The 26,646-nt window shown below is 38.1% G+C and overlaps 1 protein-coding gene across 1 annotated transcript in view; it reads right to left on the bottom strand.

Moving 5' to 3' along the window:
- ghrhrb (growth hormone releasing hormone receptor b) overlaps nt 1-26,646 on the bottom strand; it is a 70,357-nt gene that overhangs the window by 27,051 nt on the left and 16,660 nt on the right. Inside the window, exons 2-3 of the mRNA XM_056259139.1 lie at nt 25,907-26,015; nt 6,239-6,346 (exon numbers count right to left, since the gene is read on the bottom strand). Of these exons, the coding sequence (XP_056115114.1) occupies nt 6,239-6,346; nt 25,907-26,015 (217 nt within the window). The remainder of the gene's footprint in view (nt 1-6,238; nt 6,347-25,906; nt 26,016-26,646) is intronic.

Below are 26,646 nucleotides of genomic sequence, written 5' to 3'. Positions count from 1 at the left end.
CATTCATGAGAAGGACGTTGTGACACATGACGTAAGCGCGTTAAAAAGTTTGTGCAAGAAGAAACGCAGAGGACCACCACTTCTCAAGAGAGCTTGCAACATCCCTCTCATGAACGCTTTCTTACACACAGCTATCGTAACGCTTCAGAAGACATTGATTCATCCACTGGGTTTGTATGGATTACTGTCACAATCGCTGTCTGTGGTTTTTCAAACATCAACCGACATTAAACCATTTAACATTCAAAGGCATTATATAGACTCACAGATAAAACCTTTGTTTGTATTTATCTGAAGAAAGAAAATCATATACACCACAGATGGGATGAGGGTGAGTAAAAGATGAGAGAATTTTTTTTTTTTTTGGGTGAACTGTCCCTTTAAAAATGTTTGCAAGAATTAAAAACAAGGTTTCAAGAGGATTGAAGATAGAAAATGAATAAAATAGCCTACAAATAAGCTCATATATCTGTATGCATTTACATGATGTACTTCATTTAGACTAAGCCTCAGTTAACTCTGTAAGACTTGACATTACAGCTAACCTATGACCTTCTGTCTCCTCACCTACACTTGTCTCGGCCATTCTGAAGGCCTGCTAAGTGGGTGGTTCAGTGCTAGCTTGCCAATGGGATTTCTTTTCACCCGCTGTTTCTAGCATTACCATAAAACAGAGTTCATCATGTGCTGCAAGTATATCTCCCAGAAGCCACAGTGGGGGAAGACGAGAGTACTGAGGACCTGACCGCTGCTGTTTTCTGTGGTGGAGATGTCAGGCACTGGCCTAGGGGGACTGAAGAGATTGAACAACCAGCGCTAACAGCCCCTGCTATTATGCCTGCTTTAACCCTCTTTGATTTTTAATATTTTTATTATTTCCTTGGCACATTTTCAGCAAGATTTGGAGCAGATCAATGTAGATATCTTCAGGTCCATTGTGTACTTATGTATTCATAGAGGTGTGTGGGGGGATGGAAAAACAGCATGATGCAGATAGCCGTTGTGTCATGAGTGTGTTGATTTTTCTTAGCCTCCACATTGATTTCTCAAAAGCCCTGGAGTAGTTTTGCTAGGTTCGTGATTTTTAAATGTTTTTCAATGCCAATGTGTGTAACTTTATTTTTCAGTCCACCATAGGAAATAGGAGATACACATTTTTTTTTAAAACAAATGTATTAGTTTTTCCGTATGGTTTGGTTTAAACAAGAGGTGCACAGAAATGAAAATTCTGTGTCGAAAACCTAAAATTCTTGATGCACTTGGCCGAAAACCGAAAACGATAAAAAATAAATTTGAATTTCTTATTTTTAAATTTTTTTTTTTGTATAACTGAATTGATATTAGAGTTTTTCATTAAAATCAATCACTTTGTTGAATCTGAAAGGACAAAATACAAGCCAATACAATAAAATAACCACACTTGTATTTAAAGTAAGACCAAAACTGGACAGAAAAAAATATAAAAACAATATTAAATATCAATATTCTTCGTTTAGTTCTATGCACTGTAAAAAATGTTACTGCTATTTAATGAAAAAAAATATTTGATATTGATAATAGGCTTGATTTCTTTCATGGAATCTACCTGAATAAATCATGTAAAATCCCCGTAATTATTTAGTCTATAGCCCCTTTCACACAGAGATTCCGGAAAATACACGGATAAAGTGACCCGGGATTTGACCCGGGTTCGTTTGATTTTGCTTCATTCACACTGCCAGTGATTTGCCGGAATCAGAGAGCGCGTTCACACACAACCCGTGTATGTTCCGGAAAGACGCGTGACATTGGATGTGACGGGTCTCTACTTCAGTCCAGTTTGCAGACAATTTTTCGTTCTTTCTTGTATCGATGACAAACACAAACTTTCTTCTAGAGTAACTGAGCCGCACGATAACTACGTCATTGCAAAGGCTCGTGAATCATCACTACGACACACCCCTTATACGGCATTGGTTCTGGCTTTTGTTCACACAGCGCGCGTTCCGGGTCTGAACACGGCAATGTTACTAGGTCCCCAACCCGGCATCGATCCCGGCATCAATCCCGGGTCGTGTTTGCGTTCACACAGAAGGCACTCTGGCAATTTGCCGGGTTCAAAGCGCTGTGTGAAAGGGGCTTATGATACAATGAATTTAATATTTTTAGTGAAATATGCTTTTTTTATTTTAAGTTGACGCTCAAAAGTGTGTGAATTAGAGTAAATGGAAATAACCTTTTATTTGACTATATTTGACTTTATATTTGACTGAGTTATATTGCATTATTAAAAGACTGTATGCTGCTAGCACAGCACATAATCAAACTTGTTACTGCACTAGCATTATAACAAAGTTTTTGCTCAACGATCAAAGCAAAATGCTTCAAAGTATCAATACATGCAGTTATTCACAACCTTACTATACAAGCCCTACTCTTCTGCACAATGGTATCGATCAAAACTTCATGACTAGCCATGTGCAAAGCATGCAGGGAACTAACAATGGTGTCTCTAAATAAAACCGCATAATTGAGCTAATTCTCTTAAAATAAATTGGTAGCCCCTTTTCCTTCATTTTATCAGCTTAATCGGTTCCTCAATTCAAGCCTCAAAATTGTGTATGTTTCCTTAAAAAAATGGGAAAATGTATCTCTTGGTTTTATTAGTGAATGTTCTCAATATTTTCTATACAACACTGAACCACAATTTTCTTAATAAAATATACACAATATTTTTAATTATCACCTTAATTTTTAAATGAAAATTACAAGACCCATGATTCATTTTTTACAGTGTGCAAAATAATCAGATTTATCAGATTTATCTTTTGACCAATTATCAAAATAATGTTGAGTCCTACAAAGCTATAACCAGTGCATGCGAGCAGACAGGGAAGCAGAGCAGTGAACGAGAATGTAGCGTCATTTTACCAGCATTACCCTGCACGGCTATACCACACCATGTTAGCACAGTGTGGCTATTGCAAACAGAAACAAGTCTATTACAGAGAAATTTCATGTTGGCACGTTATTTGTGCAGACTTTGCTTTTCCGGGGAGCGTAGCAGTACATGAGTGGAGCGTTTGCTTGGGCTGACTGAACGGAAGCAGAGCCACTCGCAAAGTAACAAAAAAAGAAAAGAAAAAAAGACAGCTAAAAACTGAACACAGAGAGGTGGGGCATCATTTATTTTGGCCTTTTTTTCTCTTTCAGCCAAAAACAGAAAATACCATTTTCGGACGATAATTTTCGGCGGCTGAAATTTCGGTGCATCCCTAGTTTAAACCTTAATTTTTTTTATAGGTAGACTATGCAATGTTTTTTTAGTTAAAAATTAACAAAACAAAATGTGTTGATACCCTATTATAAGTGTTTATATTTTAGACCTGTCAGAATAGGTTTTCACAGGAAATTGCGTACATGCATCACTCGCCCGTGTGTGTCTCATCATATTAAACGTAAATAGAGAAAAGTTGTTTCAGCTACTTTGAAAAATGCAGAACAGAGGAGAGATCTGCTTGCAAAAAGAGAACGTGACAGAGCTCGTAATAAAATAAGAATCAACATTGGCTTGGCTTTTCTTAGATGACGAGAACTGAGGGATTTGAAATGTTGTAAAAGTGACACAGAGATGGCGTTTTTTTTAACTCCACAGGTGAGTAAGGTATTTTATTGAACAGATAAATAAAAGACATATGTAGCTCTCTAACAGAGTTCATGGTAAAGCATTAGCTATTGTAAGGGGTCATTTCATTATGGTTGTTGTAGCTCTGTGCTATAATTTATTTTCAAGAAAGTACAATGTCTAATGGGTATACACTGTGTATATATATAATATATATATATATATATATATATATATATATATATATATATATCAAGCTGACTAGCTGAATACGTTACTATAGCTACAGTAACGCCTTCAGGTCAGCTTGAGGTTCTTTTAAATCTAAACTGGATGATACATCTAAATTTTTATATCCTAAACAGTAGGATAACCATATGCTTCCGCAAAGTCGTGCATAACTGAAGCACAACCAAAGCAATGCATGCAATGCATCCGCACAATGCATGCACAAAATTTAAATGTAAGGTGGTATAAACTGTTAGCGAGCAATGGCACATATTAGAATGCTAAATGCTAAGTCCTTAAGGAAAGCATCAAAGACATATACTTTATGTATCCAGTGTAGTTGAAGCGGTGTTCTAAATCCCAGCATAACTGAACACTGAAGACTATCAATTCTCCCACTTTTCTCATCTTCCTCAAAAACACAACAAAACAGTTCAGTGGTGGTCATTTTAAATATATTGTCTTTAGACATAAGCCAAACCGTTACTAAATATATATATATATATATTTCTGCTTTTTACAACTTAATTTCACCATAAACAAAAGCTAAATTAACTGTAATATGAATGTTTAATTTAGTTTACTATAAAGACAACCTTAAAAGTATTGTGAAGTTTCTTTGTTTCTTTTATTTTTATTTTCAATTGGGAGTGTCATTTGCTTTTAGTCAAACTGAACAAAACAATTTTAAACAAGTAACCCTGATTTTCAATTAGATCATAATAAATGTGTCATTACAGACGCAACAACATTAAGATTAACCCTCTGGGGTCCTTCATTTCAGAGTCACACTCAGGACCTTCGGGTCCAAATGGGCCGGAAGGGTGGGATTAATATTTATTAAAAAAAAATCATCTTTTTTTTTTTTTACTTGTTTTTTATAATATTTTTTCTTTTCTTTTTTGGTGTTTTGAGATCATTTCAAAAATAAAAATGATTTATAATTAATATTAATGCAATAATTATGACCCATTTTTTCCCCATTGAATATAATAGAAATTTAAAAAATATATCTTTTTTTTTTTTCTTTTTTTTTTTCTTTTCTTTTTTTTTAAAGCTGTATTTCATTTTAGAGTCAAGCCTAGGCCTCATGAAAGCAATTTTTGAAATGAGATGGATGCCATCTGGTGGACAAACTGAGCATTTTAAAAATTCAAAACCCATATGTAATCTGAATTTATTAGTGTGTATGTGTATAAAAGTGTGTTTGTGTGTGTGTGTGTGTGTGTGTGTGTGTGTTTGTGTGTGTGTGGATGTGTCTGTTTTGCACTCTTGATGTTTTATAGATTCACCCCTTCACTGTTGTGTGCTTTTTTTCTGGATCGTGGCTGATTTGTAGTTTGTACGCACAAAATAACTCTGTATTTTCACATTTTTGCCAATTTCCCATTCATTTCCTATGCGGGTCCATTTGGACCCGAAGGTCCTGAGTGTGACTATTTTTTTTACAACCACTTAGACTATTCAAATCCTGTCCCCAATTTTTTGGGGTGTTCATATGCCAAGTACCAACAAAGTCACCAAATTTCGGACCATTCCGATAAAGCAATGATTTAAAAAAAAAAAATATTTAAATGCTTCGGGTCCATTTGGGCCGAAGGACCCCAGAGGGTTAAAAAAGTTAACTTTATTTTCCTCTGGGTAGCCCTGCCCACCATGAAATCTTATTGACCTAAAATCCCTCTTCTCATAACTTACATTAACCATCAAGGTGGTGATTGTGTAACATTTTATGTTCAGGATGAAAAAAAAAAAAAAAGTAATCTTGTTACTGATTAGGACCTCTGGCATGAATCATAAGTTTTGAATTGTAATGTGTAAAAAATTGGTACCAATTTCCTGTAGACAACACTTAAAGTCCATCATGAGTACAATTTGCTTGCTCACATGTTGCTAAGACACATTGAGAAATAACTGTAATCTACTCAACCCGTGAAAACAAATACACTCAGTGTCCCTAAGCAACTATTAACAAAGTTTATGATATCCGGATATTCAGAGCTCTAGCTATGAATTTATAGAACACTCATGATGTTTCGCTGTGTATGTTTGCCTTGTCACTTTTATTGCCCTGGGTTGGTGTGTCAGTAAAGACTGTTTGTCGTGCTTGAGTGCATGCAAGAGACCAACCAAAGGATATGATCTGGCATGAACCGTGCAAGCTTCTTGGCAGTGGTATGAAATGACATAGCTGTCTATGTATTAGTCAGACTTCGTAAGGTACTCATAATAATGCACAGATAAAAAGCTCCTGCAATTCACCTAATCCTCGACATTTGATTCAACCAATACATTCAGTCTTAAAAATGAGCTTTGTTCATCTAAAATGTCTTTCTCATTGATATTTGATAACAGCCATAATAAAAAATAATAATAAAAAGGCTGCCTGGGATAAGAGTAGCTTACCATGATTGGTTGCAAACAGCTGAGACACTTCGGAACAAGAGACATTGACTACCTGTCCAACTTCTGCTCTGTACCAGCACCAAATATCATCCCAGTTGGTATGACACCCTGAGATACACAAAAATAGATAAGTAATAAGCAGACACATAACATATTTGTCAAAAGAGTAATCTCAAAATTGTGTTCTGGGAGATATTTTTGCCATATGTAGAAACAGTTATGTCTGAATATTCTCTGAATATTCAAAATGTCTAGTTTTTTCTTGGTTAATGGTTACACAAACATTAAGAGAACATCCCATTTGATCATTTTACTAACAATAAGGGTGTCATGTTGCAGTAAAAGGAAGATGAAGAAGTGGATGCAATTTGCAGAAGAAGATAATCCAAAAGGTCAAAGTAAATGAAACAGCTATAGCGCATAGACAACAATTGACAACTCCAAGAACAAAAAGAGGGCACATATACACAGGTAAAAACAAGCAACTAAACAAGACACAGGTGAACTAAACGGTAACTATAGCAACAAATGACCACGTAAATCTCAAAACAGAAACTCAGGGGCATTTATACGACACAATTTTCAACTTAAACTGAAAACTTTTTATGCATTTTGGCTGTTCATTTACACGAAAACGGTGTTTTGGGGTAGGGCTGCACAATTAATTGCAACAAAACCGCAACGCGATTTGCGTTTTTTTTTATGCGCAGCTTGTCAGTGCAGTAGGGCTGATCGGTAGTAAATGCTGCTTCATCTGAACGCCAGAGGGCGCTCTCACGCAGACACGCCAAATATGCCCCGCTACAGAAGTACAATAACACGCATCATTCCAGGAAATCCCTATCGGGCACCACAAGGGGGTAATCCATCAGCCGGAAGTTGAAGCTGCCTCCGGGGGCCGCCATTGTAGCTGGCTATCACCTGCTGTTAGCATCCCATTGACTCCCATTCATTTTGGCGTCACTTTGACAGCGAATAACTTTACATCTGAGGCGTCCAAAGACTCCATTTGTCCATTATTTATTTCTCAAGAAACGGGACAATGGATAAAAGGCTCCATTACTTTGTATCTTACGTTATGGCCCCGTAGAAGCCATTCTTGTAAAAATAGGCTAACGATTGCGTCATAACCACGGGACGCTCTGTCGCACAGTAGAGAAATTACCGTATAGACAGAAGGAGAAGCTCGTAGGCAATCGTTTACTGTCTATGAGGCAATCGGGGGGACATGGAGGCATAAAGTCAAGGGAGAAGCCCAAAGATAGAGAGTTCATAAAAGCAACGGGACAAAATATTTCAACAACAGATTTGTTTCAGATTCCAATTCAGATTTGTCCCGGCACAGCTACTAGAAGGTCAGAACGGTTGCTCACGTGACAACTACGTCGTCAAGCTCAGTTTGAGCCTGCGCAGAACGCTTGGCTATCAGGAAGTGAGTGCCCATGTTGGGCTTCAACTCTCTCCGTTGAAATCAACTGTGTAAACGCTGTGTGCATTTTTTCCAAACAAAATTATTACATTTATCTTGCCTAAATGTTTGCGCTCATTGCATTTTTACAATGGGGTAATATTGTTGTTAAGAATTTACACATCACAAGGAAGCTTGATTTAAATTGTTTAATTAAATTGAAAAAAGTAGCACAAATAAATACAATAGAATAAAGATACAAATAAAGACAATTAAAGAGAAAAGTTTTGAGTAGGTCTAACACTAGTATTCATATACAGAAACTGAATAAAGTAATGAAATGGAAAATAACACTGGGTAGTATTTTAGTCCTGAATAAATTAAATACATAGGCTATTAATCCTGATTCCTTTAACTTAGCTATCTTTTGTTTTGACAACAAAATTAATGACAGACACATATGGCTGCCGTCACTTTAAGAGCTAGTGCACAGATCCTGTGTTCATTATACTGGCATGCATTTTATGCTTAGGCCTATTAAAGACAAAACCGACTATGTTTAGAGTATAGCCTACTCGCAAAGACCGAATTTGAGAATTTTGGGTGTTAAAGCAATATAATCCGCGAAAAATAGTTACTGGCCAGCTGTTTTTGGGGCGGATTTTCTATGAATGTGCGCTTAGAAAATAATCTCTCAGAGAGCGCGCGAGCACTGATTAGTTTAAAATCGCTTGAATGTTTAAACTGGTAAGACTTAAAAAAGACTTCAGTCATGATGCACTGCTGGCCCGATTGTGCAAGTGAATATTCCGTCATGTCCCGACCTTACAGTCTATGGTCCCGACTCCAAAACGCGAGTGTGTATTATCGCCGCAGCGCTTGATGCCTGCCTTGCACAACACATTATGAGAGAAGAGATAGAAGAACCGCTGAACACTCACGCTGTTTGTGAAATTGCGTCTGGAAGATAGTTGTTAAAAGAATGATTTGATTATATTATCTGTGTGGATTATGATTGCGGGAATTTCACGCATTATAAATGGGACACCTGCGGGAATTATTCGAATTATGCGCAAGACCCACGCCGAAATTCGAGCCCTGCATCAATGACAATATGCGCATAAAAAACAATCGCAGCCTTTGCGATTTCAAAATCGCGATAAGCCAAATTGGTTTAAAGTGCGATTACATGGAAATTGCGATTAATCGTGCAGACCTATTTTGGGGGACTGAAAATGTCTGAAAATGGGTTTCAAAAGTGCAAGTTTTTGAAAATGATCCCGTTATCGTCTCTGTGTAAACCACAAAAACGCGAATTTGTGAAAACGATGACATCATGCGCATTAGTTGTTGTTAGTTGTGCATTAGAGAGGGGGAGCTAGACTTCACGCTCCATCCATGACTCTGCAGTGAGCAGCCTCTCCATAATTTTTGCTCATTCCCGCAGGTTTCATGCTTGCACTAAAAGCGTGCACACCATTGATCTATATAACTCATTTAAACGCAAACACTCCTTTGAACATTCACTGCACGTTAAAGTCCCCATGAATTCAAAATTGACCATACTTACTTTGTTTGCCTAAATTGATCGTTTTGTGGTGAACAATTCATCCATGCAAGTCAATCCACACAAAAAAAATGTTTGGCTTCGTAATCTTTAATCAAAATATGAAATTTCCCCTCCCCTCTGCATTGGAGGACCTTCCCTGATGACGGTTTGGGTGTCTGCTTAACATCCGCAATCATGCCCCTCCAACTGACAGTAGACAGGCTGAATGAAAACACCTACTTTTCTAGATCCAATCAGGTGCTAGTTGGAAAAAAAGCCACGCCCACTAACCGCAACTTCCGGTTCACGGGGACTTTAAAACATCACACTCTTACTTGATATGGACAAACTGAGTATTATTAGAAAGATTTAAGACTCCAGCTTCGATAATTGACCACTATTTATGATAAAACTTGGTTTCAGTGACATTCATTTCTTAATTTATGTCAGGACTGCAAAAAATGTATCTGTAATTATTTTGAACAACACATATTCATATTCAGTCACGTCTCTTCCAGTTTATTTGTGTTCACTATAGCTTCGCTGAACAGTGTTTATTAGGGCTTTTAGTCCAAGTATAACGCTGCAGTTGAAACATAGGAGAAAGCAGGATCCACGTGCAGCAGTAGTCTTTTAATTAATAAACTCAAAACTTGCCAAATACAGACGCAGACTCGGGAACAGAACAACCAACATACAACATCAAGAATTCACAAAGACTGAACTAGACACAGAGGGAAACAAGCTAAACAAGATAACAATGGGCCGTGGTTAATCAGAGACACCTGGGGAGACTAATAGGCCTAGACATTAAACATAAAGGGGAACTGCTAAACATGGGACAAGACAGGGGATTAGGGGAACACAGACAATAATCATGACACCAAGGGTGCTCATATCTGGAAATATTTATATAATTACACATGGTTACTGCATTGTTTTTTATAGACAGAATCATCCTTTCTAATAATTTTCCACTGATTTACACGATCTGATGAGCATTTGCGGCTTCCAGCACTGTCTTCCTGTTTTCACTTCTGCGATCGCTGTTATGACTCAGAGGAAGATCATTCGCTACACATATGACACTCATATTACGCATTCATAACCCGCCCTGTCTCTTCTGATAATGAACTTCCATTACACTTCCATGGTCAGTTCCATTACTTCCGTACATAAGAAACCCAGAGAAATGTTTATATTTTGTCAAAAGAATTTCATGTAAGTTCATAGTAAGTTTTGTTTTGTTTTTCTATAAAGGTGGATACATGTATATGGGATCAAAGTGATGTGAATGGGAAAACCATAATCCCAAAATAAAGGCTAATAGCTTCTAAATAAAAACAAAAGAATAATGAAGATTAGCCTATAGGTCTTATACCCAGCAGAGGTGTGAAAGGGTTATCGAGTGAGAACAATAAAAACATGAATGGGGTAGTTGAGTTCATCACACCAGACATAGACAATGGACTGCAATAAATATTTGTATAAGCCTTTTCACGAGTTCACACGAACATGAAATCAGATATAGTAATTTATGCGTATTTGGCATGCTGTCCGGGAGAGGGCTCCGAGCTCGAAATTTGGCCCGAATCCAGAGTACTCCCTCCTTTACTGGGATAGAAACCAGCCGAGAATGAGGTGATGGGGTGGTGGAAGGATGCTGTGAAACTGTCATGGGACAGAGGTCAGGGAAGGCTATATTTACACTGGCTTCCTCATGTGCTGATTGGCTGATTACCTGAACGTGCTCCTCCTGAACTTTGTTTCATAAAACTTAATTTATTAGCCTTCTCTAAAAACACACATGAAATAATCGTAGAAAATATTTCATAAAATTCATATTTTTAGAGATAACATCCTCAGATTTAAAATGAAGCATGAGCAGACTTATGGTTTCAGCTTCAATATGCTTCTAAGTTGCTACACCACAACTAAAGTTACAAAACAAGATAAGCGAGTGATTTCCTCTTTGTATTTTGTTCTTTGATTAATTAGACAGGGAGCAGCCAGTTTATTAGGCTGCTGTCACTTTAATAACTAATTTTGACAATTATGCTGATCGCGAGCTGTTTGAGAGGCGGTCTTTTGAGAGATCAGATATAGATCAGTGGCGCTCTCATAAGACAGTTGCTCAAACAGCTCGCAAGTACCAAATTGCACTTAAACGGTCAAATACATACAAAATTAGGTCAAAATGCCCATCTTGCCAAGTATTCAGGTAAATACAGCGTTTATTAATAATTTCCGTGGATCTGTGTGAACAGGGATGCAAAGAAAACATTTTTCTCTTTTTAGTACATCGAGTCCTTGAAACAAAAGTCTATAAACTAAACATGACATTGGGACCGTTACATTTAAATGTTCTCTGAACATTCTGAAACAAGCAGTAAGTAACACTTAAAATCTCATTTTTTAAAACGTTAAATGAATGGTCCAACTCAAATGTTTTAAGAAAAAAGTCCCATGAATAATGTATAAATAACCTTTCCAGAATTCTGAGAATATTCTCTGTTAGACAGTCGGACAGACAGGGCAACACTCTCTCGCATAGAATAAAAAGGGTTAGATAAGCATCTCCACTGTTAATGGGTAAGCATCTGTCTGAGGAATCCAAGAGAACAGTGGAAACCGAAGCTGAATGAATGACGAAGACTTTGAGCATAATGAGAGCCACAGGGATCATATTTGGTCATAAATATGGCTGCCACATCTAAGCCTTGGATCTAATTTCTACTGCTCGGTAGAAATTTCTATTTCTACTACTGCTATATACTCAGTATACACATACACCAGTGTTGTTATTGTTAACTAAAACCAAAACTGGAAATAAAAATCAATAAAAATCGTGAATAGGAATGAAACAAACATTAAAATCACCAAAACTGAAAAAAATAAAATAAATCTAAAATAGAGATATTAAAAAAAGAATAATAAAAGACAAAATCACATAAAATTATTAAAACTTAAACTGAAGATATACAAATAAAAGGTAATTTAAATATTAATAAATTCTATAATAGTATATAAATAATACTAAAATAACACTGACCTACTGTACACCCGCTGACAAACATTTAATGCATTTAATTGGAGAGCAGAGTCAAGCTCATTGAAAATCTAAATTAATCTGGAAAACTGATACAGAGTAAAAAATTCTGAAGAATATTATTAAAAATTATTTATGAATTTATTTATTGATCACCTTTAAGAAGAAGGATTGCAATCAGTCCACAACAACACCTGGCACTGACATCAATCAGCCAACAACTGCCTTTGCAGTAATGGAGAAATATTTGAGAAAGAGAGTCTGAACATCTTAGTGAGAGCTGGGAAAGTATAGGTGAATGAGTGTGAAACTCTCTGGCAAACTCAGACATTTATGGAATCTTGGGCTGGTCCCCACAGAAATGAGAAAGACTTTGAAGGCCTGATGCCACCTCATTAAATGTAAGTACTATCAATGCACCACTGGAAAAAAGCTACACATTTATTTTTTATGGGCAGTCCATCTGACTGCCTGTGTTGTCTATGACACGACAGTAGAGATTTATCAAATATGACTCATGAAATATGACAATTTTACATAGACTTTTTGAGTATTAGTTGTAAGATGATTAATTATGAAGACCTTCTTTATAGAAGTATAAAAAGTACATTCTTTAAAATAGATTCTGATGTTACAGAAGGTTCTGGGTATATATACTGTATATCTGAAGCTCCAACATGGTACATATTGGATACATTAATATCATTAATGTCAGCTGTCATTATTGGAACTCAATCGAACGTAGCTGTGTAGCAGAATTACAAATCAGCATAATCTGAGGGATAAATGTGTGTATTCATTCAGTTCACTGGCATAGACTTTAAATCTGCATTGCATTGATCCTTATATGTAATATGCCATTTTCGCTGAAATCTCATATTACCTTTAACGTAATTCATTAGCAATTTACCAGAAATCTTTCCATATTTTTTTTTTTACAGTATGTCTTTAACAGATTGAACAAAAGGACATTAAAAGTATTCTAATAATTCTGGTATGCTTTAATAATTCTGGTTCACTGCCAGTTGCAGATATACAGGTCCTTCTCAAAAAATTAGCATATTGTGATAAAGTTCATTGTTTTCCATAATGTAATGTTAAAAATTAAACTTTCATATATTTTAGATTCATTGCACACCAAATGAAATATTTCAGGTCTTTTATTGTTTTAATACGGATGATTTTGGCATACAGCTCATGAAAACCCAAAATTCCTGTCTCAAAAAATTAGCATATCATGAAAAGGGTCTCTAAACAAGCTATTTACCTAATCATCTGAATCAACTAATTAACTCTAAACACCTGCAAAAGATTCCTGAGGCTTTTAAAAACTCCCAGCCTGTTTCATTACTCAAAACCGCAATCATGGGTAAGACTGCCGACCTGACTGCTGTCCAGAAGGCCATCATTGACACCCTCAAGCAAGTGGGTAAGACACAAAGAAATTTCTGAACAAATAGGCTGTTCCCAGAGTGCTGTATCAAGGCACCTCAGTGGGAAGTCTGTGGGAAGGAAAAAGTGTGTCAGAAAACGCTGCACAATGAGAAGAGGTGACCGGACCCTGAGGAAGATTGTGGAGAAGGACCGATTCCAGACCTTGGGGGACCTGCGGAAGCAGTGGACTGAGTCTGGAGTAGAAACATCCAGAGCCACCGTGCACAGGCGTGTGCAGGAAATGGGCTACAGGTGCCGCATTCCCCAGGTCAAGCCACTTTTGAACCAGAAACAGCGGCAGAAGCGCCTGACCTGGGCTACAGAGAAGCAGCACTGGAATGTTGCTCAGTTTTGCATGTCATTCGGAAATCAAGGTGCCAGAGTCTGGAGGAAGACTGGGGAGAAGGAAATGCCAAAATGCCTGAAGTCCAGTGTCAAGTACCCACAGTCAGTGATGGTCTGGGGTGCCATGTCAGCTGCTGGTGTTGGTGCACTGTGTTTTATCAAGGGCAGGGTCAATGCAGCTAGCTATCAGGAGATTTTGGAGCACTTTATGCTTCCATCTGCTGAAAAGCTTTATGGAGATGAAGATTTCATTTTTCAGCACGACCTGGCACCTGCTCACAGTGCCAAAACCACTGGTAAATGGTTTACTGACCATGGTATTACTGTGCTCAATTGGCCTGCCAACTCTCCTGACCTGAACCCCATAGAGAATCTGTGGGATATTGTGAAGAGAAAGTTGAGAGACGCAAGACCCAACACTCTGGATGAGCTTAAGGCCGCTATCGAGGCATCCTGGGCCTCCATAACACCTCAGCAGTGCCACAGGCTGATTGCCTCCATGCCACGCCGCATTGAAGCAGTCATTTCTGCAAAAGGATTCCCGACCAAGTATTGACTATTGAGTGCATAACTGAACATAATTATTTGAAGGTTGACTTTTTTTTTTTGTATTAAAAACACTTATTTTATTGGTCGGATGAAATATGCTAATTTTTTGAGACAGGAATTTTGGGTTTTCATGAGCTGTATGCCAAAATCATCAGTATTAAAACAATAAAAGACCTGAAATATTTCAGTTGGTGTGCAATGAATCTAAAATATATGAAAGTTTAATTTTTATCATTACATTAAGGAAAATAATTAACTTTATCACAATATGCTAATTTTTTGAGAAGGACCTGTATTTTGATATGATCATTTTGAAATTAGTATACACAAAATAATCACTCAAACCAACAAGTATTCTCAATTGTCTTTAAGAGCTTGAAAGAATGATATTTGCAATGAACATTCTACATGCCAAGTACAAAAATTTTACGTCTCTCTGAATGAGTTCTCTCTAGATTCAGAAAACTTCTCGAATGTATTCAGTGTTTTTCTTTATTTAAATAAGATATTTTCACCAAATATCCAGTGTTGGAGTTGCTGTGTTAATAAAATGGCAACTCAACGTGGTCTGTATTTTGTGTAATGTATTTCTGTTTATTACATTTTATCTTTTGTGTGTCATAATGTGGGTCTTGTGTCCTGTCATGTTTAGTGTCATTAGTGTCTTGTCATTAGTTGTCCCAGGTGTTTTCTTGTTATCCACGCCCCCTTGTTATCCTGTCTGCTCGTTTGTCTCTGATTATTTAAGCCCTGTGTTTCTGCCCTGTCTTTGTCAGTTATTGTATGAATGTATTTACGTACCACGAGTGTCTTGTCTGTTCTGAGTTTAGTCTGAATTATTAAAGTCTGCTGCTGCATTTAGATCCGACTACCGCCTTTGCTTCCACGCAATTCATGACATTGTGACAGTGAAAAATAAATTATTGCTACTACAATTCAAAATATTCAATTGCACCAACAGTTTTTTTCCATTGGCTCAAAATATAATTTCTGATTGAGCCAACATCAACAGGCTGTTGCCACAATTGATATAAGTCAGTTCAGAAATTCAATTAGGTCAAAAACTCACAAAACTCTAAGAAAAAGGTTCAATGGGGTTCTAATGTATTTAGACGTCCTTGGTTCTTGACTCAAATTTAAAGAATCCTTCATAACAAAAGGGTTATATATAAGATAAATGTCTTAAACGATTGCATAATACTGTCATGTTTAACGGTTTATTTAAAAATGTTCTAGTGATAAAGTATGTTTAATTCATAAAATGTACGTCTCATGTTGCGTATGCAACCCGGTTCCCTGAGAAAGGGGGAGTTGGTGCTATGGGGAACGCCATTAGCTTAACCCATGTATGAAGCACATGTAACTGCACTAGGGCTGCACGATTAATTGTATTGAAACAGCACACGATTTGGCAAAGGATGCGATTATTTTATGCGCAGCTAGTCAGTTAAGTACGGCTCGGTGATCTGTATTAAATGCTGCTCCATCTGAAAGCCAGAGGGTGCTTTTGTGCAGAAACTACAAATATTCCCTGCCGCAAAGTAGACAACACACGTCATTCCAGGAAATCCCAATGGGTATCATACTATCAATGTAGCTGAAGATTGAAATGCTTTGATTGATTTTTGTCTTTTGTTGGACAAAAAGTTCTTAAATGCTTCTCATGTTTGAAAAGCAGGCTTGTGCACAATTAAGAATTGAATTCAGAATGACTCCTGAATTCCAATTCAATTCTTGAATTTGAATTGAATTTGAATTGATGTCAAAAACAGGATCTAGAATTACAGTTTGAATTTGAATTAAAGGAAGCAGAATTGCAATTCAATAAAAAATCAAAGAAATTCATATACATGTTTAAGTGTTAAGTGTTTAACAATGAAGCTTTACAGAATACTGTATAACAGTAAGCAATTACATTTCCAAAGTAACCTTCCTAACACTGAATGTATGTGAGATTCAACACATTCTTTCTGTTGTGTGACTGTGTGGAATTTCTTTGAATTGCCATGAATTTAATTCCACTTCCTGTCATTCCAATTCAAATTCAAATTCATGAATTGAATGGAGGCCAATTCTGAAATTCTGAATTTTGCACAAGCCTGCCGTGAGGTTACACGTGCTTCAGACACCGGTCTTGCTGATGCTGTTCCCCATAGCATCAACTCCATGACTCAGCATTAAAATTCTACTTTGAAAGGGAACTAAATCCATAAAATTATCCCATGATGGGAACCCCTAAAAGGTTCTATCTGAACTGAAAGGAGAACTCCGGTCAATTTTAACATTGAGCTCATTTTTTTGTACATCTGGAGTGCTGTCAGTACAGACAAAAACGACAAAAATCGGTGTTGCCTACACCGTGTTATCCTCTTTTTAAAATTCGCACCCTGTTGACTTCAATGGGGCAGGTTCTAAACCTGCTTTTAGCCTCTTAACAACCTTAATGTGTCATTACAAGTGCACAGCCATGTGAGTGGTGTTATTAAGAGTGACCACGGTCAATCTGACTGCAATAGATGTGAAAGATATTAATAAAAATGTTAATTCAGCCAGCTCACATAACTTACCTGTATTTACTTCCTGTTTTCGTTCGAAGTCCACAGTAGTCGATTGTTGAGGTCGCGCGCGCGATCATTGGTAACTAATATAACTAATGATCGCGCGCGCGAACTCGACAATCGACTACTGTGGACTTCGAACGAAAACAGGAAGTAAATACAGGTATGTGAGCTGGCTGAATTAACATCATTTTTATTAATATCTTGCACATCTATTACACATCTATACATCTACAGCACTCCAGATGTACAAAAAAATGAGCTCAATGTTAAAATTGACCGGAGTTCTCCTTGAAGCACCTGACAGAACCCTTTAAGGTTCTTTATAGAACCTTTTCTTCTTAGAGTGTAGAAAAATTAGTTAGACAGGTCTGAATTTTTTTACAGTGCTAAATCAGTTTCTCAAACATTTTCTTGGTATATATTTTTTTTCTATTATTTTCTTCTGTCTTATTTTCTATAGACAGTAATTTCATACAGGGGAACAGATTGTACTGAACACCCACCTGACCTTTAAGAAGTCGTCATTGAGTCCTGACCGGTCTCTTTCTTCTCTAACTTAGTGTCAAGCCCAGTCCACTCTGTAATACATCATAAGAGGGACATGGCGCCTGCCCTCCTCCCCTCTATAAGCTCAATGTTAATTAAAGTCTATGTGGGGCAGGAAGCAGAGCAACGTGGGTTCCTATTAAGAACTCAAGGACAGCACTTTCACCTGCACTGATTCCGGCACTGACTTAAAAACCTCTTAATATGTCTGAACCACACTCGCCAATGCTCTACAAACTCCGTCAAGATGGAAACAAGTCGCCCATACTGGCATATCAGCCCAGGGAGGCATAATACCTGGAGAAAGCTATCCATTAGTATTCACATTCATCTCATCCTGATGTTTTCTCATCCCCCAGCATGTTTTGAGCCAATCGCCTGAGAGATATATTTGATTAATTACTCCACTGCAGAAAATTATGTAATCACAACGCTAATTGGCTGATACTACCACAAGAAAGTGCACAGTCTGGCAGGAGACAGGGAAAATATAAGTCCATTTTACACTTTTAAGAGTCCTGCAAATATAAATTGGTACTTATAAAACAATATAAAAAGTAATATTAATATTATATAAAATGTATAAAATGAAATGTTATATAAATGTTTATTTCTTTAGAATACAAACACACACACACACACACTTACAACAGTTACTTCTGGTCTTCAATGATTGACTTCAATGATCGACTCAGAGGTCTTTCCAGCCATGCAATATTCTACCAGTATCAACACAGGAACCGTTTCACCATTTGTATCACTCTGCTTGCAGAATTTCTCACGGCAAGTGTCATGGCGAGGAGAAAAACACACAATAATTTTAGAAATACTACTGTTGTTGTGTCACAGAATGTAGTTTAAAGAGTTTTTAGGTAAAAATGTAGTTCAACTTCAACTTCAAATATTCATTTTTTTTTTCTTGACAGGGTATTATCTAGGAAACTCATAATGATTTCCATTTTAATTGTTTATATTTAAATTAAGAAAGGAATTTGTCTCATCGACATTTGTCATTTCTACAGAGGCTGCATTCTCATTTGTTCACTTTTATTTGCAGGCATACTCTGCCAAATTGAGTCTCTTGAGAAACTGGAAGATACACAGTTTAATATTTGGAAAAATCATTTTGTTGCATTAAAATGGAATTAAAATGTCTTTATAGACAGTTTGTGGCAATAAAAATTACTGGAAAGACATTCCCTATGCAGGCCCATCAGTTTTCAGAGCAAATCAGAATCTCTTATATGAGACTATCTATGCTAAATATGGTTTAAATGCCAACAGAGACAAATGATAATGAAATTCTACTTGAAGTCTACACAATTACTCAGAGCATACAAATGCAGCATGCAGCTAATATTAGGATTTATAATTGTTTAGCACAATACGTTAATGATAGTCTCAAACAGCGCCGCCGCTCCCACCATGCACATCACGCGCTGTGCGAAGGGCACCAAGTGCTGAGGGGGCACCAAAAATAGCCTAATGAAAAATCAATCATCATATCATAGTTATAATAATTATAATGCCGATATTTTTTCAGTATAGAAATATTATTAGGCACTTTTTAGGGATGTAAATAACAAAACAGGCGGAACAAGATAATTTAATTGCTCTAGAAAGTAACGATGGTGCCGCCGCTGCCTCAGTGGTCCGTTGGATTGCGCGTTAAAAAATTAAAGTTAAACTGGCAAAAATATATATATCATATATATATATATATATATATATCATAAAGGAATTATGCTTAGGGCACCAAAATGGCCAGCAGCAGTACTGGTCTCAAATACTTTCAGACTTTGGAGCCACTCAGCTGGAAAGAGTTTTATTTACATACAATAGAAGGCTGTGTCCAATGGGTTTACAGTGTATATATTAAATAAACAAATGTAAATATATAGCGCCATAGAATATTTATGTGCTTGAGCTTTCCCGCGGTTGTGTTATGTTTAGTAGTTAAGGCGAGACACTACAGGTGAATAGGGTAAAAATTTTAAATAATAGATATCACCATGAAACTTTCTTAGTTGATTATTTACACAAGTATATAAAAAAAATGTATTACAAGTTTTTGAAATTTGTATGTTTAATTATGCAAATTATGCATTATCTCATTAAATATGCATAATGTTGTATATATTTTCGGTAGATAGATCTGAACATATGATAAAGCCAGGTGCAAAATTATTTTTTCATTTTGTTTACACACAAGATGAAAAAATAATTTCAGAGGGATTTCAGGATATATGCTTTCATTACCTAGGAAATCAAAATATACTGTCCATAGCCTTAAAAAATCAATTCTCGCCATATTTTTTTTATTAAAATGTCACATAAATCAGGCCAGGAATGATTTATAAACAAATCCCTCTGAAAATATCTTCAGAATACTGCTAAGTGTATAACTGGAAAGTTTGGTGTACATAGGTGCTACACAGGCTGAGATGTTTCTACTGGAGAATGACAAAAAACTCATTTTGAGAAAACAGCATTTAAAGATTTGTAATGTAAAAATTCACACTTTTTTTAGTGGAAACAACTATTTACAGACACAATATCTTATCAAATCATTAGCAACAACAGTACAAACCACCTAAATCACATTACAACTTATAACACAGCATTTATGGCCTTCAACTGAACAGAAAAAGTGTCAAAAACACACATCTAAATGTCAGAGCACGTCACGTGATGCATCTGAACGAATCACGTTGTCAGAAATTGACATCAGCCAATGAGATTTCGGTTTTAGAGTTAAATGCCCATTGTACTTTCACGATTGGTGGCTGATAAAAAGGAAATGACCATATTTGGATCCGACAACAATGTGCAAGAGAGAGAGAGCTTTCCAACGGTGTATGTGATGACAGGGTGCAGATCGCGATCAGCATGTTGATTTAGAACGACAACTTTTTGTTGAATTTAGGAGAAATCTACAGACGCAAACAGACAAAGTGTAGTTAAATAAAGACCTAAATGTGTATTTTGGACATTTTTTCACCACAAGTCTGAAAGAAGACATGTTATTGAAGACAAATAGCCCAAAATCTCAAAATTGACCAGTGAAAAAAAAACGATGTTTTTGCCTGCCGTGTCTCGCCTTAAGAGAATTTGAGCGTCCACACTAGTCTACAGAAATAATTTCATTAGTTTACTAAGGGTGGTACAGATGACAGGTCTTCATTGAAAACGTCTCAGGTTACGACTGTAACCCTAGTTCCCTGAGTAGGGAACGAGACGATGTGTCGATGACGCTTTGGGAACGCCCCTGCATGATTGCGTCTGAAGCACTTGTGTCAACTAGTCCAATGGCGAGAGTGAGCGTCACGGGCGGGTGACATCACGACCAGGAAAGGATAAAAGCACATCCGGTTTAGAACCGCGCTAGCTTCGAAAAAGGCCGAAGCAAGTCGATCACAGGGATGTAGGAAGTATGGCAAAGTAATGCATTGTCTCGTTCCCTACTCAGGGAAATAGGGTTACAGTCATAACCTGAGATGTTCCCTTTCGAGGGAACTCGCGATGCGTCGATGACGCTTTGGGAACGAGAATGCCCAATACGCCATACGAACCAGAGCCTGTCTGTGTGAATACTGAAAGCACAACTAAGACAAAAGCACATGTGAACCTGAGGTAGTGCCCAGGTGGAATTTGTAAAACCTTACGAATGTGAGCGGAGAGGACCAGCCTGCCGCATACCACATCCTACAGGGATATCTACTTATATAATAAGGCTTTTAAGCCGCCATACTCCTGTCCTGGTCTAAAAGCACCATGGAGGAAACGACCGAAGGTAGCCTCGGCCACGTCTATACCAAAACGTCCAGCCCCTAGGGAGCTGGGTGTGTGAGGGAGAACCAAAGTGGACAGTGTGTTGTAACCTGAGACGAGAACCAATCTAATTGTGCCTGGCCATAAACCCCCCAAATGTCCCGGGCCTCCATTCCCCGGGCCTCAGCCCCTGCCTCAACAGGATGTCTGCTCCTACATTCTGATGCCCTGGAAAATAAACTGCTCCCAGGGAGAGCAGCTTCCCTAGGGACCACAAGAGAATTTGGTGCGCCAGTTTGCATAGTGGACGTGAACGCAGATCCCCTTGATGACCACCGATGTGTTGTCTGACCGGACAAGCACATGATGGCCCCACAGGTTTGGGAGGAAATGTCTCAACGCATTGAAGACTGCTATCATCTCCAGGCAATTTATGTGCCACGAAAGATGATGACTCCTCCAGAGACCCTGAGCTGAGCGGCCTTCCATTACCGCTCCCCAGCCAGTGAAGGAAGCATCTGTTGAGAGCACAACTCGATGGCAAAGAGCTCCTAACACTGGACCCTGGGATAGGAACCAAGGTTTCCTCCATATAACTAAGGCGTGGAGACACCGCCGCGTGATCTTGATCATACGAAGTGGGTTTCCCCTCAAAGAGAACCCTTTGGTCCTGAGCCACGACTGCAAAGGTCTCATGTGCAGCAGGCCAAAGGGTATCACATTGGACGGCACTGCCATGAGGCCTAACAGTCTCTGAAACTGTTTCACAGTGCATGACTGGCCTAGCTTTAACTCTTTCATGGCTGAGGATAGCAGCTACACGAGTGGGCGAAGAACGACTCGCATCGTGACTGAATCCCAAACCACACCAAGGAAAATGGTTCACTGTATTGGAGAAAGCACACCATTCTTGGCATTGAGTCTCAACCCCAAATTCTGCATGTGTGCGAGGACGACATCTCGATGCCGAACCGCCAACTGCTCTGACTCCACTAGAATAAGCCATTGGTCTATGTAGTTCAAAATGCGTATGCCCTGCAGCCTGAGCGGGGCCAGAGCTGCATCTACGCATTTGGTGAACATGCGGGGTGATAAGAGCTAGACCGAATGGAAGCACCCGATATTGGTATTCTTTGCACCTGAAAGAAAACCTCAGGAACTTCCTGGGCTGTGGGAGGATGGATACATGGAAGTATGCGTCGTTTAGATCTGTTGTGACAAACCAGTCCTCGGATCTGATTTGAGTCACAATCTGTTTGAATGTCAGCATTTTAAACTTGAACTTCTTGACTGCAAGATTCAACTGAGATCTAATACTGTACAGGATGCAACCCCCCATCCTTTTTCGGAACAATGAAGTAACGGCTGTAAAAACCCGATTCTCTGTCGAGTGAATACACCTGCTCTATAGCTTCCTCAGCTAACAGAGTTTTTACTTCTTGCTCCATTACCAGAGCCTGATCGGGGTGCACTAATGTGAGCAACACCCCGTTGTAGTGTGGCTGACGAGAACCAAACTGGATTCTGTAGCCTTACACTATGTGGAGGACACACTGAGATATATTTGGCAGATTCTTCCATTCTGTCAGATAATCTACTAAGGGTACCAGTCTCTCGAGACTGGCCTCTGGTGTAATTGAAACAGTCACTTCGGTGACCTGAAGTATACTGGCAGGAAACAACTGAACTGACTGTTTTTGAACCCCCCTCAGAGGGTGCGAGTTTGACACAGCGTTGTGGTGACACTAAGCCATGTGCTCGCTGGAGACCGCTGCGCCCCGAGGTTCGCAAAACCTCCCGAGGGCACCGAGGTGGGTCAGGCACAGTATACTGAGGTGTACACCGCTCCACCCCGGTCGGGGCTGCCCTCAGAGGTCTGACACCAGTGGCTTCCAGAAAAACTGGAAGGCCCTGACACGGAGGTTATAAACTCCAAAACTCATTGTACACATGGGATTGAGATGGAGAATCTTCAATTCCCTTAACTCGATGCTCAGCACATCCATCTCCTCGGAGGTGGACAGCTGCAGCACCGTATTATACCATTTAATTCCTCAAAATTAAATGTAGCCAACTCATTTAATTACTCAATTAAATGCAGTAAAAGATCAACCAGACAAGTAAAAAAAACGGTCTGGATGAAAGGCTGAACTTATACATGAATCTAACTAATGAAAGTCAGATAAGCATTCATCATTTAATTCCTCAAAATTAAATGCAGCCCACTTATTTAATTCCTCAGAATCAAACAGCAAAAGATCAACCAGACAGGACAACATAGTCTGGATGAAAGGCTGAATATATGTAGGCTTATATATAAAAAATAGTTTCAACATACAAAAAAAAAAGAATCATAAATTCATACCTTGCAATACACTATGTATCTCTTTAATCTATGCATTGCATTTGCATAACCACTCAATTCTTATTGCAGTCTTTTTTAAATAAACATAGCCCGCCCACTAATTTTAATTTTTATATAGAGCTACATAATTTTTCTTCGAACATGCTCTTCATAGATGAGGGTGGTGAGTTTGTATTCCCCTGCATCTATGCTCCGCAACTCTACCTCCTCAGAGATAGACTGAAACACCGGGCTCTCTACCAGGGCGGAAGAAGCCGCGGCGCAGGCTTCCGATCCCAGAGATAGAGCGCTGGATCCCCCGGGTAAAGGCGGAGAAAAGGCGGAGCCCGAACACCCTCCTCAAAGAGTGACAGGCGGGAATGGAGCGAGTAAAGCGATAGTAACTCGCAATGCTCGTAGTCAGCACCCTCGAGCGCTGACAGATCATGCTCTGTTCTAAACAAACAACACATCCATCGTGTGTATCCCCACCCGTAAAGAAAGAGGGCAGGGAGGAACACACGATCTAAGGTTGTTTGTTCGCCATAATATATATGCTTGTGACTGTATAACAATAAATAAGACAGACAGTATGTAACACAGAGCGCTTGCTGAGGCACAGAAGCTAGCGCGGTTCTAACCCGGATGTGCTTTTATCCTTTCCTGGTCGTGACGTCACCCGCCCGTGACGCTCACTCTCTCCTTTGGAGTAGTTGAAGTGCTTCAGACGCATTCACGCAGGGGCATTCCCAAAGCTTCATCGACACATCGCGACTTCCCTCGAAAGGGAACAATATGCTTCTCTGGGGAAGTCTCATGGAAGTCTATATCGAATAACTTAAATATAAACTAAGTGGTGAAAATGTCTTCTAATAAAATAAATATTCAGTTTTGTCCAACAATGGGAGGTATGGGCCGCTGCACAATATATATGCATCCACGATAGTCACATCGCAGGATGTGCGATTTCAAGTATAGGAATCGTAGTTGATCCGTGAATCGTACGGGCCAGCTACACCCCGGTTCGGAACGCATGTTAGAGTCACATCATAGAGTGAAAGATTATCAGTTTCATATGTTTTTAAGATCTGTCAGTTTAAACATCATGCGCAAGACTGGAACTCACACGCTGGTTTTCTGTGTGCGCACACAGAGCCACTCTGACAGCACCGAATTATTTTCTCTTTCTCGTCTATTTGTGCCTGACCGGACATATGCACGGAAAACAAAATGCCCTTCTCAGGGAAACGCAGTCGGCTATGTGTTGTAAACAGAGAAAGAAAATGGTTGCGTTATTGCATATCATTATATTGGATCTGTGCATTAGTCTTGACAGCAGCCTAATATACCAGCAGCAATGCTAATCAAACAACAAAAGAGAAAGACAAAATCACCTTTGTGGTTTTAACAAAGATAAATTGTATTAATTCATTATATTAAATTTTTTACAGTAAATAGTGTTATTTTACATTTGATTATTCAATGTATAATACATTTAGAATATAACTTTTTTTTTTTTATTACTACAATAATAATAAAATAGGCTAAATCAGAAACAAAACTTCTATGTTAATCTGATAAACTCTTTATTAAAATGACAAAACAAAAGAGGATGCTTATCCATGAAGTGCCTTACAAATCACCAACTTGACTAGGCTGTTAGGAAAAGACAAAAACACCCCTGGAAAAAAAAGTAAGCTTCTGTCTACAAATATTACATATGATCTCAAAACCTTAGTAAACGGAATCATGCTTAAAATATGATTGATTAGCCTTTGATCACTGACAATGAAAGTACAATGAAATGAGTTGTATTGATCCCATCTGATGATCCGCACTCTTCATCAGCAGCCAGAATCGAACAGCTGCTGTTTGAGAAACTGCCTTTAATCTCCTAAATCTCAACACTTGATTGCATCCTATAATTACCTTGCCTGACCTGACCTATATAGGAAAGTGTAATGCTTAAAATTGTAAACCTAGTTTTCAATCTTTTAAATCATGTTCACCTCGAAAAGTGTCTTATTACCAATCAGCAAATGGGTAGACATTAAGGACATAAAGGAGATGCAAAGTAGTAAGGATTGAAGTAGTTCAGATGGGAGAGCTCACCAGTGATATTGTTGCTGTTGTGGGCCTCTTGTCTTTGTGTGTGAATGCATTGCTCTTGAGCCTTCATATGCTCAGCCACCAGAGCACATGCTGGATGAATCGTTTCCACCTGTGAATGATGATGAAAAACAAAAATTGTGTGAGGCAAATCAATTTACAAAATGCAGCACATATTAAGAAACCGCATAAACATGCTGAGCCCATTACAGAAAGATGGTGAGCAATTTCAGAATTGTAGTCACTTGCCATTAAGTCAAATTGACAATAAAATCAGGGAAAATCATTCAATTTAAAACATTAATTGCTAACAGCTTGGACATATGTTTAACTCCATTTGTGTTCCACAGAAGAAAGATCCCCATCGTTTGACAAAAGGAGAATAGTTATTTTTTGCGTTGAACAGATTGAAAATACATTGCATATCTATTTATGGGATCTAAGTATTTATCAGACTGAGACTTCAGACTGAAATATCTCATCAATAAGCCCCAGCCACACACCAATATTAGTCTGTAAAATCTCATTATCTCTGAAGCAGCCATTGAACCCATTTCATCAATCTCTTGCCATCATTTACTACAATTAAATGCATTAGAGATGCAGAGAAATAAAGAGGGAATGACTATATAACAAGATGTGTGGGATGTTATTTTCGACAACATAAAAAGGAAAAGTTGTTTCTGTTTCACCTCTTTGCTGCATAAAAAGACCTGTAATGGCCACCCACTTATTCCTGAGAG

The sequence above is a fragment of the Rhinichthys klamathensis genome, unplaced genomic scaffold (genome assembly GCF_029890125.1).
Source record: "Rhinichthys klamathensis goyatoka isolate OS25496 unplaced genomic scaffold, OSU_Roscu_1.1 h1tg000007l_1, whole genome shotgun sequence".
NCBI classification, from domain to species: domain Eukaryota; kingdom Metazoa; phylum Chordata; class Actinopteri; order Cypriniformes; family Leuciscidae; genus Rhinichthys; species Rhinichthys klamathensis.
Note: the sequence above shows the minus strand (reverse complement) of the source record. Positions and strands in the feature narration are given on the sequence as shown.